The sequence below is a fragment of the Aquarana catesbeiana genome, linkage group LG03, assembly GCF_042186555.1.
Source record: "Aquarana catesbeiana isolate 2022-GZ linkage group LG03, ASM4218655v1, whole genome shotgun sequence".
Taxonomy (NCBI): domain Eukaryota; kingdom Metazoa; phylum Chordata; class Amphibia; order Anura; family Ranidae; genus Aquarana; species Aquarana catesbeiana.
In genome coordinates this window covers 144,106,652-144,121,928 of record NC_133326.1, presented here as the reverse complement: position 1 = coordinate 144,121,928, position 15,277 = coordinate 144,106,652, and the positions used below count along the sequence as shown (strand labels likewise).

The 15,277-nt window shown below is 41.9% G+C and overlaps 1 protein-coding gene across 2 annotated transcripts in view; it reads right to left on the bottom strand.

Moving 5' to 3' along the window:
• IL15RA (interleukin 15 receptor subunit alpha) overlaps positions 1-15,277 on the bottom strand; it is a 197,503-nt gene that overhangs the window by 18,967 nt on the left and 163,259 nt on the right. For both annotated transcript variants that reach the window (XM_073619387.1, XM_073619389.1), the window contains one exon: positions 10,486-10,674. In XM_073619387.1, the coding sequence (XP_073475488.1) occupies positions 10,486-10,674 (189 nt within the window). The remainder of the gene's footprint in view (positions 1-10,485; positions 10,675-15,277) is intronic.

Below are 15,277 nucleotides of genomic sequence, written 5' to 3'. Positions count from 1 at the left end.
CAACAGCCATGCACACCAATTTGATGATTTGATGCAGTGTGTGGTGTATGGTCTGTGCACTGACAGGCTGACCCCCACCCCTTCAACCTCTGCAGCAATGCTGGCAGCACTTATACGTCTATTTCCCAAAGACAACCTCTGGATATGACGCTGAGCACGTGCACTCAACTCCTTTGGTCCATAGCGAGGCCTGTTTTGAGTGGAACCTGTCCTGTTAAACTGCTGTATGGTCTTATGAGCTGCAGCTCAGTTTCAGAGTCTTGGCAATCTTCTTATAGCCTAGGCCATCTTTATGTAGAGCAACAATTCTTTTTTTTCAGATCCTCAGAGTTCTTTGCCATGAGGTGCCATGTTGAACTTCCAGTGACCAGGAAGAGAGAGTGAGAGCGATAACACCACATTTAACACACCTGCTCCACATTCACACCTGAGACCTTGTAACACTAACAAGTCACATGACACCAGGGAGGGAAAATGGCTAATTGGGCCCAATTTGGACATTTTCACTTAGGGGTGTACTCACTTTTGTTGCCAGAGGTTTAGACATTAATGTGTGTGTGTTGAGTTATTTTGAGGGGACAGCAAATTTACACTGCTTTACAAGCTGTACACTACTCACTACTTTACATTGTAGCAAAGTGTCATTTCTTCAGTGTTGTCACATGAAAAGATATAATAAAATATTTACAAAAATGTGAGGGATGTACTATATATATATATATATATATATATATATATATATATATATATATATATATATATATACACACATATACATACACATTATAATCATTGAAGACCCAATGTTCTTATTAATATCCTAATCAATAAATATTGTAGTATAAAGATATATATATATATATATTCTTAACTAAAAGACACTGAAACTTTTACATCTTAAGAAATGTGAAACCTTCCTTCTCCATATGTAAAGGGGGGAGGTGAGAGCTAGCTCACTCAGCCCTAACTACTACCATGTGTGAGCTCTCCAAAGAAAAGCACAGACTATTATATTAAAATTTATATTTTCACATAAGTATACAAGTCTATATATTTCACTTTTTCCAAATCTAGAAGACATAACTATATACAAGTCAATCATACTATAAAGACCCAATCCATTCATTCATTTGTTAATATTTGTTAATAGATAAATATTAGATATTAGATTAAAGAAAACAGCCTTCCTCCTCAAATTCACAACCAGCTACTTTGTCTTTGTCACATTTAAATACAGATGATTATCCTCACACAATATGACAAGTTGTCCACCAGCATAACTATACTCAGTCCCATTACTGATACATCCCACTACCGCAGAGTCAACAGAAAACTTCTGAAGATGGCAAAATTCTGTCTGGTAACTGAAATCAGTGGTATAGACAGTAAAGAGGAAGGGAGAACTGTCCCCTGTTGAACCCTGATATTGCTTACCACGCTATTTGACACAGTCTTGCAAACGCATATACTGTGGTCGTCCAGTCGGGTGGTCTACAATCCATGACACAAGGGAGACATCAACCTGTATCGCTGCTAGCTTCTCGCCCAGGAGAGCCAGCCTGATAAAACATCCCCTCTCACATTTGCTAACGTCAGTTCTTTCAATAGATTAATTTTCTGGCCACAGCAAAACAATCACCAGGGGAAAATGGCATATTCTGGAAATTTTTTAAATGAAAATGTAATAATTCCCTTTTTTAAAGAAAATATAATAATTCCCTGTGAAAATCCACGTGTATAGTGCTGTAAACTGTGAAAAAGATGGTTTCAGAACCTGAAAAGGTCAGCTTAGCTGTGGCTTTATTTACTAAAGCTATTTAAACGTAAAAAAAAAAATGAAAGGACAAAAGAGGGATGCCCAAAATAAGGGTTACCAAAGCACTGAACCCAATGCTGATGGATCGTTTGATTTTGGTATCCCTATTGCCCAGAAAGGTGACTTATGTGTCTATATCTATCAGCCCCACCATGGGGGACAATGGGTTGATACCCTTACAAAAAGAACTGATTTTAGGGGCCATTTAAAATCCATTGAAACAAGGGGAATGAGTTACTGCTCTGTTTTATTCCAGTGTGTAAATATCAGATTGAGATATTGAACTCCATAAACCATTTTTAAATGTATTTTGCGGTCATGATCATAGTAAATAAATAAAGAAAATATACAAGATCAATTCCAAAAAAGTTGAACATCTACATAAAAACAGAATGCAATGATTTGCAAATCTCATAAACCTATATTGTATTTACAATAGAAAACATATCAAATGTTTAAACTGAGAATATGTAGCACTTTAAGAAAAATAAGATCATTTTGAAATTGATGGTAGCAATATGTCTCAAAAAAGTTGGGACAAGGCTATGTTTACCATTGTGTATCATCCCCTCTTCTTTGAACAACACTGTAAATGTCTGGGAACTGAAGAAAAGAGTTGCTGGAGTTTTGGGAGAGGAATCTTGTCCCGTTTTGCCTGTTAAAGGATTCTAACTGCCCAACAAATTTGGGTCCTCTTTGTTGTACGGTATATTTCATTAACAAAAGGTTTGAACTGCAGGCAAGCCAGTTAAGCACCCAGACTTTTCTACTACAAAGCCATGCTGTTGTCATAAATGCACTATGCGATTTAGCATTGTCCTACTGAAATATGCAAAGTCTTAACCGAAAAAGACGCTGTCTGGATGGGAGCATATGCTGCTGTAAAACCTGGATATATCTTTCAGAATTGATGGTGCCTTTCCAGATGTGCAAGCTGCCCATTCCATACCCACTAATGTACTCCCATACCATCAGAGCGCTGATAACAAGCTGGAAGGTCCCTCTCCTCTTTAGTTTGAACGTATTCCTGAGCCCATGCAGTGATTATCATCACAGAATCAAGCTTGTTTTCTAATGCAGTGCCGTCTAGATCCAACATTGCATTTTTGCTTTGCCCCTTGCGTAAGGAGATTTCTCCAGATTCTCTGAATCTTTTGATGATATGTAGATGATATATTTAAAGTCTTTGCAATTTTACACTGAGAAACATTATTCTGAAATTTTTGACAATTTTCTGATGCAGCTTTTCACAGATTGGTGAACTTCTTTACTTCTGAGACATTCTAACTCTCTAAGATGCTCTTCTTATACCCAGTTATGCGACTGACCTATTGCCAACTAGCCTAATTAGTTGCAAAATGTTCTTCCAGCTCTTCCTTGTTAATATCACTTACTTTGTCAGCTTTTTGTTGCCCTGTCCCAACCTTTTTGAAACGTTGCTGCCATCAGTTTAAAAATTACCTTTACTTTTTTTAATGGTGAATTTTCTCAGTTTAAACATTTGATATGTTTTCTTTCTTGACAGACTCCATGGCAGCCTATGTGTGGGTTAATCCCGCCCCCTCATACCTCATAGGACCCTTCTCCCATAAATCTTTGTTCCGGGCCAGAGGCTGTGTTCCTTTTTTGTCCTCTTAGGACCAAGATAAAGTCTTACCTTTTATGAAGGTTCTTCCGCGATCTAGGCCTGGCGGTGTGCACGGCGATACTGTGGTTTCAAAACGATGATCCTCTCTGAAGTCCAGAAATCCTAGCTATTGGCAGGTGGACATGGGCGATAATATGCGATGACATGAAGAGCTTACTAACCTGGCCATTGGCAGGCAAGCGGCAATATGGCCAAACGTCCCAGCTATTAGCGGGAGGCCTTGTAAACGCCCTGGTCGTGCAGCAGCTCCCAGTCCCAGGTCCGGTCGGGATGGTGCCGTGGTGGTGGTGATGTACAAGTTATTTCATTAATATGGCAGCCATATCTCTGTGTTGTGTGTCCCCATTTTCCTTCTCAGGCTGACTAGGACCATGGCAGCTGGAATGCATCTGTGCACCAACTCGCCGCTTCAGGAAGTCGCCGAGTCCTGTCTGCACATTTGCAAGCTGCGAGTGAAAGACGAGGCTTGGTTCGCGCATGCGTGGTTTCAACAATATGGCGGTGATCGTGCATGTGCACGGCCGCCACTTGGCTGTCGTGGCACTGATCAGGATCAGAGGTATCCGTCTGTATCATTATCTGGACGACCTGCTGTTGCTATCTCGGGACAGGGAGCAGTTGCTAGTCCACAGATCCCAGGTCATCTCCACTCTACTCGAATTTGGCTGGCTACTGAACTTGGAAAAGAGCCACCTACAACCTACACAGTCCCTATTTTTCCTCTGGGTTCAATTCGATACACTCGGGAGCACCATCTCCTTGCCCCTGGAAAAAATTTCAGTGATTCGGGACAGAGTTTGGCTTGCAATGTCCTCCTTTCATCTCCGAGCTTCACAGTGCCTAAAAATCATCGGCACCATGGTAGCAACAACACCCATGGTAAAGTGGGTACAGTGGAAAATGCAGCCCTTCCAGAAGGTATTCCTCCAGCAGTGGAGCCCAGGACTCCGGGATCATTCCATCCGAATAACCATGTCCATGCGGGAGAGCCTTCCTTGGAGGTTGCAGCAGAGGAACCTCCTCAACTGTCAGTCCATTGTGCCCGTTTCTTGGATTACCATCACAACAGATGCCAGCAACAGGGGCTGGGGCACTCTCTGCCTAACAGAGGTAGCCCAAGGCATATGGAGCTTTCCTTCTCACAAGATATTCTCGAATGTTCTGTAACTCTGGGCAGCGTTTTTCAGGCCTTTTACCACTTGACGGTGAGCACCTCAGTCCTCCTAAGACTGGACAACACAACAGCTGTCTCATACAGGGAGGTACTCGCAGTCTCTCCCTGTTGAAGGAAGTAGAGCCTATCATGACCTGGGCCCAGATGAACCTGGCTAACCTAACAGCTGTCTATCTCCCCAGAGACCAGAACGTTCAGGCAGACTTTCTGTCGAGAGTATCTCTAGACAGCAACGAGTGGGCTCTCCACCCCAAAGTCTTCAAGTGGATCCTGCCCCTGGGAGTCATCCCAAAAGTAGACTAGTTCACCTCCCCGTGCAACTTCAGACTAGAGAGATACTACACAAGGTCTCGGTGTCTCCAGGCTTTTGGGGTAGATGCTCTGACAGACCATAGGAGATTCCACAGGGCCTATGCCTTTGCCCCGGTTCATTCTCCGGTTTCTGTCGAGGCTCAGGATGGAAGAAGCAGAAATAGTGGCAATAGTCCCGTACTGGCCAAACAGGCCATGGTTTCCCCTGCTGATGCAACTCTGCCCTCCAGACCAGACCTCCTATCGCAAAGGGGCAACCCTATAACCATGCCCTGCCCATCTACACCTGATGGTTTGGTTTTTGAGAGGGGAAGGCTGGAGGCCATCTTCACGTTGTTGAATGCCAGAAGAGCAGGTACCAACAAGGTCTACCAGAGGATTTGGAAAAAATTTGCAGACTACACCTCCTCCACTGCAGGGTCTTGCAATAACCCGAAGATACAGGATATCCTGGGCTTCCTACAACCGGGCTTGGATCTCTCCTTGTCAGTCAGCTCGTTGCAGGTTCAAGTCTCTGCAATTTCTGCCTTCACGGGCGTATCCTGGGCTAGACACCCTCTTACTCGGCAGTTTTTCAGAGGAGCAAAAAGGCTCAGACCTCTATGAAAGCCAAGATTTTCTAAGTGGGATCTTCCCCTTGTCCTGGAATTCTTCTCAGGAAGAGAGATGGAACATGCTGAGTTCTCCATCAAAAATTTTTTTTCTAAAAGTTGCCTTTCTGGTGGCCATAACATCGGCCAAGAGGGTCTCCGAAATCAGCTCTGTGGGATGCAAGAAACCTCTCCTAACTTTTTTCCCTGATAGGGTAGTTTTGATTCCTATGCTGGGTTCAAACCCCAAAGTATCATCTGTTTTTCATGGTAATCAGGAGAATGCTCTTCTGACGTTCAGATCAACCGAAAATTCCAGTGTTCATCCTGTAGATGTCGGGAAAGCTCTGAGACAAGATCTAGAAGCCACAGCTTTGTTCCGTCAGTCCAACCATCTGTTCGTTCTTTTTTATTGAAAGAATGAGGGATTGCATGCCTCTTCCAGATCTATCGCAGCATGGATTGTTCAGGCCATTCAGTGGGCCTACAAAGCAAAGAGCTTGACGCACCCAAAAGCAGTGACCGCTCACTCGACCAGAAGCGTGTCTACATGATGGACGGCTTCACGACACATCACTCCAGAAGTGATTTTGCAAAGCGGCCTTGTGGTCTTCAATTAATACGTTCATGGCGCACTACTGCGTAGAACTGGCCTCTTTGTCTTCTGTTAATTTTGGTTTACATATCTTGTCTGTTGACAGTGCCAATTAAACTTTTTTCTTTTGTCCAGCACTTTGTCCACCTGGGTGTGTATGACTAGTTATTTCCCACATGTAGGCTGCCATGGAGTCTGTAAGGAAAACAGAAAATTTCCTATCAAATAATTACCGTCATTTTCCTTTCCTGATGGACTCCATGGCAGCAGGAGTTCCCTCCCATTGGCTGGAGTTTCGGGCCATCTACTCTGGCCCGGAACAAAGATTTATGGGGGAAGGGTCCTATGAGGTATGAGGGGCGGGATTAACCCACACGTAAGCTGCCATGGAGCCCATCAGGAAAGGAAAATTACGGTATTTGATTGGAAATTTTCCCTTATTTCATAATGTGAATAAAATAGGGATTTATGAGATTTGCAAAGCATTGCATTGTTTTTATGTAGATTTTACACAGTGTCCCAACTTTTTTAGAATTGGGGTTGTACACAAAACCACTACACAGTCCCCCTAAGCGTGAAGTGTGGCATTAAGTTTTTTCACCTATATATGGCTTGCATGAAAGTCATATGGTGGGAAAAAATGCTGTAGAAAATGAAAAAAGGGTTGTCCTTAGCAATCACTCAGGTTACAACTGTTAATTAATCTGGGCATGTTACAAATCAAAGAACATGCGCATGACATGCGGAATCAGTAGTGGGTGTGTTTGTGAATAGATCTTCTACATCACAAGCAGGTGTTCACAGATTACCAGAATGCCAACAAAATGGACTGCCATTAACCCGTTCACCAAAGCAATGCCTGGATTAAAAACTGAGGTTGCCTGTACTTTCTGTACCAATAGGTTTCTTCTACTCCCTGTATGCTTTCCAGAGTTTACTTTTGAACTTTCTTAAAAGTATACATATAAGATTACACTCTAGAATATTGTAAAATACTGTCTGTGATAAACTAGGAGTGCAGAGAGAGCATATGGAACCCAATGTACGGGCATTTTATGGGGCATGTGGGTGTAGAGGAGGGGTGGTAATGGGACACAGCCCAGAGAAATAGTCCACAGGGCAGCAATATATCACTACACAAATAGACAGTCCACAGAATAGCAGTATGACACAGCCCAGATAAACAGTCCATGCAGTAGCTATATGGCACTGCAATGGGAGATGATCCTCAGGGCAGTACTAAAGCACAGCAATGGGAGATGATCCTTAGGGCAGTACTATGGCACAGCATCGACAGATGATCCTCAGGGCAGTACTAAGGCACAGCAATGGGAGATGATCCTTAGGGCAGTACTATGGCACAGCAACGAGAGATGATCCTCAGGGCAGTACAACTGCTAATATATCTGGGCAGGTTACAAATCAAAGAACATGCATGACATGAGGAGTCAGTGGTGGGCGTGTTTGTGAATAGGTCTTCTACATCACCAGCAGATTACCAGACTGCCATTAACCCCTTCACCAAAGCAATGCCTGGATTAAAAACTGAGGTTGCCTGTACTTCTTGTACCAATAAGTTTCTTCTACTCCCTGTATGCTTTCCAAGGTTTAAATTTTTAACTTCCTTAAAAGTATACATATAAGATTACACTCTAGAATATTGTAAAATACTGTCTGTGATAAACTAGGAGTGCAGAGAGAGCACATGGAACCCAATTTGCGGGCATTTTATGGGGCATATGGGTGTAGAGGAGGGGTGGGAGGGGTGGCAATGGGACACAGCCCAGAGAAAAAGTCCACAGGGCAGCACTATATATCACTGCACAAATAGACAGTCCACAGAATAACAGTATTACACAGTCCAGATAAACAGTCCATGCAGTAGCTATATGGCACAGCAACGAGAGATGATCCTCAGGGCAGTACTATGACACAGCAACGTGAGATGATCCTTAGGGCAGAAGTATGTGACAGCAAGTGCTAACAGTCTGTGGAGAAGAAATATGGCAGAGCAAGGAGTTAACAGTCCATGGAATGGCAATAGGACACAGCAAAGGGGGAATAATCCTCAGGGTGATCATCAGGGCAGTAATATGGCACAGCAAGGGGAGACAATTCTCAGGGCAGCAATAAGGCACAGCAAGGGGAAATGACCCTCAGGATAATATGGCACAGCAAGGTGAGAAGAACCTCGGAGCGGCAATAAGGCACAAAACGGGGAAACGATTTTCAGGGTAATGTGGCCCAGCAAGCAGGGAAGATCCTCAGGGCAGAAATATGGCACAGCAAGGCTTAACAGTCTGTGGAGAGGAAATATAGCACAGCAAAGGGGAAATACAGGAGTGGCGGGAACTGTGTGCAAGGGGCCAGGTGTTGGCTGCATGTCTCCCTGCACATATGTGGTGTGGGGTGGTGGGAGACGTGCGTGGAGCAAGGGGGGAAGTCGGGGTCATTTAAACATTCAAAAGATCTACATTCCTAATAAAATAAATGCAGCTAATAATTTTAGTATTTTGAGCTGTCATTATATTATCTATAAAATTATCTCTGATAATTGCAGCTAGGAGAGGAAGTACCAGAGGTAGTTTGAGTCAATAAGGATCTACTGTAAGACTGGCAGGCAGCTATTTTTCAGGAGTTCAGTATTGAAAGGAAGCATCTGGCTGCTATTGACTGCACATAAACTTTCATTTCATTATCAGTACTTATACAAGGCTTGTTGTTGCAGTTTATAGGTCTAAATTAGATAGTTGGTAAGGTTGAATAAAGACAACAGTCCATCCAGTTTAACCTGTGTAGGTGTGTTTAGAAATATAGTTTCCCATATCCCGTAAATGTAATCAAACAGGCAGAGATTGTAACACAATTTACTGGAAACACTGCACAGAATCAATCCACATTGGAGTTGCTCTAAAACTACAGATCAGTGGGGTGTCTACAAACTGCAGTTGTGTTAGATCTCCTGATATTGTATTCCGTATAGTACAACATACTGTGTAGAATAAAAAACTGTAGCAAAGTTTAAAATGGAACTTCAATCAACACTGACTAGTTTTAATTCTTATGCTGCTAGCATTAGTAAATAGATAGGAAAGTATATCATATTTACGCATTTTAAACTTTTTTTTTTTTTTACATTCATTCAGTTACTTCCTGGTTTCTTGCCTAGGCAAATGATGTCATACATCCCAGGAGTCACCAGAAGGGGAGGAGGGGTTTTCTCAGCTAAGCACACCCTCCTGTCTGTATGCTTAAAATAAGGGCAGATGGATGCCAGGAAGCAAATGCTACATTAATCATCTGCCCTTACTCGAGATTGCCACAGCCAGAAATGCTAGGGAGTGTTTTTCAAAGTGATTTCTCAGCAAAATAAATCAGGGAGACATGGAAGGGTTGATGAGTTTGCTTTCAATATTAAAAATGAATTAAATAGCATTTTTGGCTTGTGGTGCTCAGATGCAGTGTAGTTCCACTTTAATTAATGAAGACAATTGGGGCTGACAGTGCTCAGAAGCTGAACTGGAAGTATTGAATGGTGGCTGCAATAAACCACATGTTCTCTCAAATGTGCTGCTAGGTCACAGCAACAGGGACGTTTGTGTTCCATGCTGGCCAGGGCTGGTTCCTTCTTGGACACCTCAGTTCCGTCCTGGACTTTGGTGATGCCTTCCTCCTTGCCACTAGGGTTGCCACCTCATCCCTTTAAAACCGAACACATATGAATTACACAAGTTCTGAGGCTAATTTAATGCAGATAAGGCACCAAGTGAGTTTAATAACCACCTGAATCAGCCACAGTACCTATGTAATTAATATGTGTTTGGTTTTAAAAAGATGAGGTGGCAACCCTACTTGCCACTCACCACGGCGCTTTCCCTCTGGACATAGTCAGCTATGTGGTTCTACCATCATTGCCAGTGACAGTTACACCATCCTCTCATGCCGGCGGCCCGGCACACAATACACCGCAGTTGGCATTGCATCATGGCATCCATGGTCGGCGTCCCATGTTTGGAATTTCACGGTCTGACACAGTGATCCATCAGTGCTCGAGCCAGACTCACAGCCAGTGTGGTAACGTTGCTATCCAACCATTCATACTTTGTACTGTTTTCATCAATTTTTTCAATAAATTGCCAGCATCTCATTTGTGAGCATATGCGGTTTATTGCAGCCACTATTCATTACTTCGCTGTCAGCCCCAATTGTCTTCAGCATTTCAGCATTTGATCCCATGCTATCAGACAGCAGCACAGTTCAGCTGTGCTTATATCATACCACTGGGTGAATTTCTTAAGATTAGCGCCTGGAACTTAATCTCTATTGCCACTTTAATTCATGTTAACAGACCTGGAACGGTTGAATCATGTTCAGGCGTTGTATAATAAGTGATAGTAGATAATTTAGGAGTTTCATCAGTGGAAAAGTATGTGGATTCTGGAAGTGATTGTGCTGTTTCCCTTGAAGTTGCTGCATGTTCAGAAGATCTGGGTTGCTGTGTCGTCGTTCCCACTGTCACTTTTCCTACAGTAGTTGACCCTGGTAAAAATGAACACACATTTGTTTTTTCTTGCTGTGTCAGATTATGGTAATCCGGAACAGTAAACAAAAAGTAAATCTTTTCTAAGATAAATATGGGAGTTGCCATTGCTGACATCTTTCCGGAAATGCTATTTGCTTGGCTTTCATGCTTACCCTGTGGCTTCTGTAGTTGTTTAATCTCTGTGTATCACCTGAGGCCAGTCACTACACCCAGGAAATATAATGGTTTACAACCACTTTAATACCTCATAAAAATAAATGCATACTGTGCTGTAATCAATCATGCTGTCCTAATAAACTACCACATAAAATAAATAACACTGATTGAAAAAATAACAGATAATCAAACTACAAACATGCAAATTACACCACTTTCTCTAACATTGCCTAAAAATCATTACACATAGTTAACCTAATACCAACATAATATAAAAACAACATAAAAATCTGTATCATAAACCAAATTAAATCCTCATATCCAGCACTTACAGAGAAGAATTATAAAATTTGATGGCTACAGGCAAAAATGATTTCCTGTGTCGCTCTGTGTGCATCGTGGTTGTAACAATCTATGACTGAAGGTACTCCTCAGACTGACCAGCGTATTGTGGAGTGGGTGGGAGGGGTTGTACAAGACTGAACATACCTTGGCCAACATTCTCCTCTCTGACACTGTTGTTAAAGACTCACTGACCTTGCAAATCAGTTTAGTGACACCTGGTGTCGGCCACCCTAAGTCTGCTTCCCCAGCATGCAACCGCATACAGGAGAGCGCTGGCCACCGCAGATTCATAAAATATTTTCATCATCATCGTCCGGCAGATGTTAAAAGACCTTAGCCTTCTCAAAAAATAGAGGCGGCTCTTGCTCTTCTTATTGAGAACTTCAGTGTTCTTGCTCCACTCCAGCTTATTATCTATGCACACCCCCAGATACTTGTAACTCTCTACTGCATCCACATCCACTCCTTGGATGGAGATGGGGGTCACTGGTGCCTTCCTCCTCAAATCCACAACCAGCTACTGTTTTTCTTTGTCACATTTAAATACAGATGATTATCCTCACACCATGTGACAAAGTTCTCTACCACAGTCCTATACTCAGTTCCATTCGTGATAACTCCCACTACCACAGAGTCAACAGAAAACCTCTGAAGATGGCAAGATTCTGTCTGGTAGATGAAATCAGTGGTATAGACAGTAAAGAGGAAGGGAAAACTGTCCCCTGTGGAACCCCAATATTGCTTCCCACTCTATCCGACACAGTCTTGCAAACGCATATACTGTGGTTGTCCAGTCAGGTGGTCTACAATTCATGACACAAGGGAGACATCAACCTGTATCACTGCTAGCTTATTACCCAAGAGAGGGTGAGCCTGATAAAACATCCCCTCTCACATTTGCTAATATCAGTTCTTTCAATAGATTTATTTTTTGGCCACAGCATAACAATCACCAGGTGAAAATGGCATATTCTGGTCATTTTTTTAATGGAAATATAATAATTCCCTGTGAAGATCCATGCGTATAGTGCTGTAAACTGTGAAAAAGATGGTTTCAGAACCTGAAAAGGTCAGCTTAGCTGTGGCTTTAAATATTAAAGCTATTTAAACATAAAAAAAATGAAAAGACAAGAGGGATGCCCAAAATAAGGGTTACCAAAGCACTGAACCCCATGCTGATGGATCCATTGATTTTGGTATCCCTATTGCCCAGAAAAGTGACTTATGTGTCATCTACCAGCTGCACCATTGGCGACAATGGGTTGATACCCCTACAAAAAGAATTGATTTTAGGGGCCATTTGAAACCATTGAAACAAGGGGGATGAGTGACTGCTCGGGTTTATTAAAGTGTGTAAGTATTGAGATATTGAGCTCCGTAAACAATTTTTAAATGTATTTTGTAGTCATGATCATTGTAAATAAATAAAGAACATATACAAGATCAATTACAAAAAAGTTGAAAATCTACATAAAAACAAAATGCAATAATTTGCAAATCTCTTAAACCTATATTGTATTTACAATAAAAAACATCAAATGTTTAAACTGAGAATATGCAGCATTTTAAGAAAAGATCATTTTGAAATTGATGGTAGCAACATGTCTCAGAAAAGTTGGGACAGGGCTATGTTTACCATGGTGTACCATCCCCTCTTCTTTTAACAACACTGTAAATGTCTGGGAGCTGAGGAGACCAGTTGCTGGAGTCTTGGGAGAGTAATCTTGTCCCATTTTGCCTGTTAAAGGATTCTTACTGCCCAACACATCTGGGTCCTCTTCGATGTACAGTATATTTCATTAGTGAAAGGTCTGAACTGCAGGCAAACTAGACTCTTCTACTACAAAGCCATGCTGTTGTCATAAATGTACTGCTAAAATATGCAAAGCCTTCCCTGAAAAAGTATATGCTCCCCTGAAAAAGCATATGCTCCCATCCAGGTGCTGTCTGGATGGGAGCATATGCTTCTATAACCTGGATATATCGTTCAGCATTGATGGTGCCTTTCCATAAGTGCAAGCTGCCCATTCCATACGTACTAATGTACTCCCATACCATCAGATAGCTGTTAAGCGAGAAGGTCCCTCTCCTCTTTAGTTTGGACATATTCCTGAGCCCATGCAGTGATATCCATCACAGAATCATGCCTGTTTTCTAATGCAGTGCCCTCTAAGTGCCCGAAGATCCAACATTGCATGTTGGCTTTGTCTCTTGCGTGAGGAGATTTCTCCTGATTTTCAGAATCTTTTGATGATATTGTGTAGATGATATATTTAAGGTCTTTGCAATTTTACATTGAGGAACATTATTCTGAAATTGTTTGACAATTTTCTGATGCAGCTTTTCACAGATTGGTGAACCTCTTTACTTCTGAGACATTCTAACTCCCTAAGATGCTCTTCTTATACCCAGTTATGTAAATGTTCTTCCAACTCTTCCTTGTTAACCGCTTCCCGCCAGCCGTCATATGATGTAGTCGACCTTGAGCGGTGATATCTGATTCAGATATCTTCTTTTAGAGCCGGCGATTCCTTCACCATAGGAACAATCATATCGGCTGTTCAGCTGCTTGATCGTTCTTATAGGCCTCCGGTGCTTCTTCCGGCTCACCCCTGTGATCAGCAAATCTGAGAAGGAACCGACTGGCGCCAGATGTTGAACATAGAGATTTCCGGCAGGCCAGATGGTCCCTATGATCGTTCGGTGGCCAGGCGCGATGTTATGACGTCACTCCCAGCCTCTGCATTTGAAAAAATGCCGCCGAATCGTCTGGGAAGCCAGGATCTTTTTTTTTTTTTAATTTCAGGCTTCCCAGCCTAGAGGTGAAATCTGGGGACTTATTGATCCCAGATCGCACTGTAAAGAGGACCTGTCACGCACTATTCCTTTTACAATATTACAAGGAATATTTACATTCCTTGTAATAGGAATAAAAGTGACCAAAAACAAATATAAAAAGAAAGCATCAAACAAGAAAAATAAATGTAAAATTAACAATAAAAAAAAAAAAAAAATTAAAACGCCCCTGTCCCCGCGTCCTCGCTCGCAGAAGCGAACGCATACATAAGTCGCGCCCACACATTTAAACGTCCTTCAAACCACACATGTGAGGTATCACCGCGAACGATAGAGTGAGAGCAATAATTCTAGCACTAGACCTCCTCTGTAACTCAAAACATGTAACCTGTAAAAAATTTTAAAGCGTCGCCTATGGGGATTTTTAAGTACTGAAGTTTGGCATTCCACGAGCGTGTGCAGTTTTCAAGCGTGACATGTTGGGTATCTATTTACTCGATGTAATATCATCTTTCACATTATGCACAAAAATTGGGCTAACTTTACTATTTTTTTTTATGCATGAAATGCCTTTAAAAAATTGCTGTGAAAATACCGTGCAAGATAAAAAGTTGCAACGACCGCCATTTTATTCTCTAGGGTCTCTGCAAAAAAAACATATATAATGTTTGGGGGTTCTGTTTAATTTTCTAGCAAAAAAATATATGATTTTTAAATGTAGGAGAGAAATGTCAGAATTGGTCTGGTAGGCAAGTGGTTAATATCACTTACTTTGTCACCTTTTGTTGCCCTGTTCCAACTTTTGACATGTTGCTGACATCAGTTTCAAAATTACCTTACTTTTTTAATGGTAAATTTTCTCAGTTCAAACATTTGATATGTTTTCTATTTTCTATTGTGACTAAAATATGGGCTTATGAGGTTTGCAAAGCATTCATTGCATTCAGTTTTTATGTTGATTTTACACAGCGTCCCAACTTTTTTGGAATTCGGGATGTACACAAAACCACTACACATTCCGCTCAGGCTGCATTCACACCTGAGTGTTTTCAGCTCCTAAAATGCTCGTTAAACGCCTGAAAAAACGCCTAAAAAACGCCCAACAAGCAAAATCCTATTTATTTCAATGGCACCTGTTCACATCTGGGCGTTTTGTCACCTGAAGCAAAACGCCTGAAAAACACCCTAAGGCTGCATTCACACCTGAGTGTTTCAAAGTCACGCGTTTTTACCACGATTTTGCCGCGTTTGTGCTGCGATTTTGTTCAGGTCACCAATGTAAAAGGCAGAAAATCACCTGTA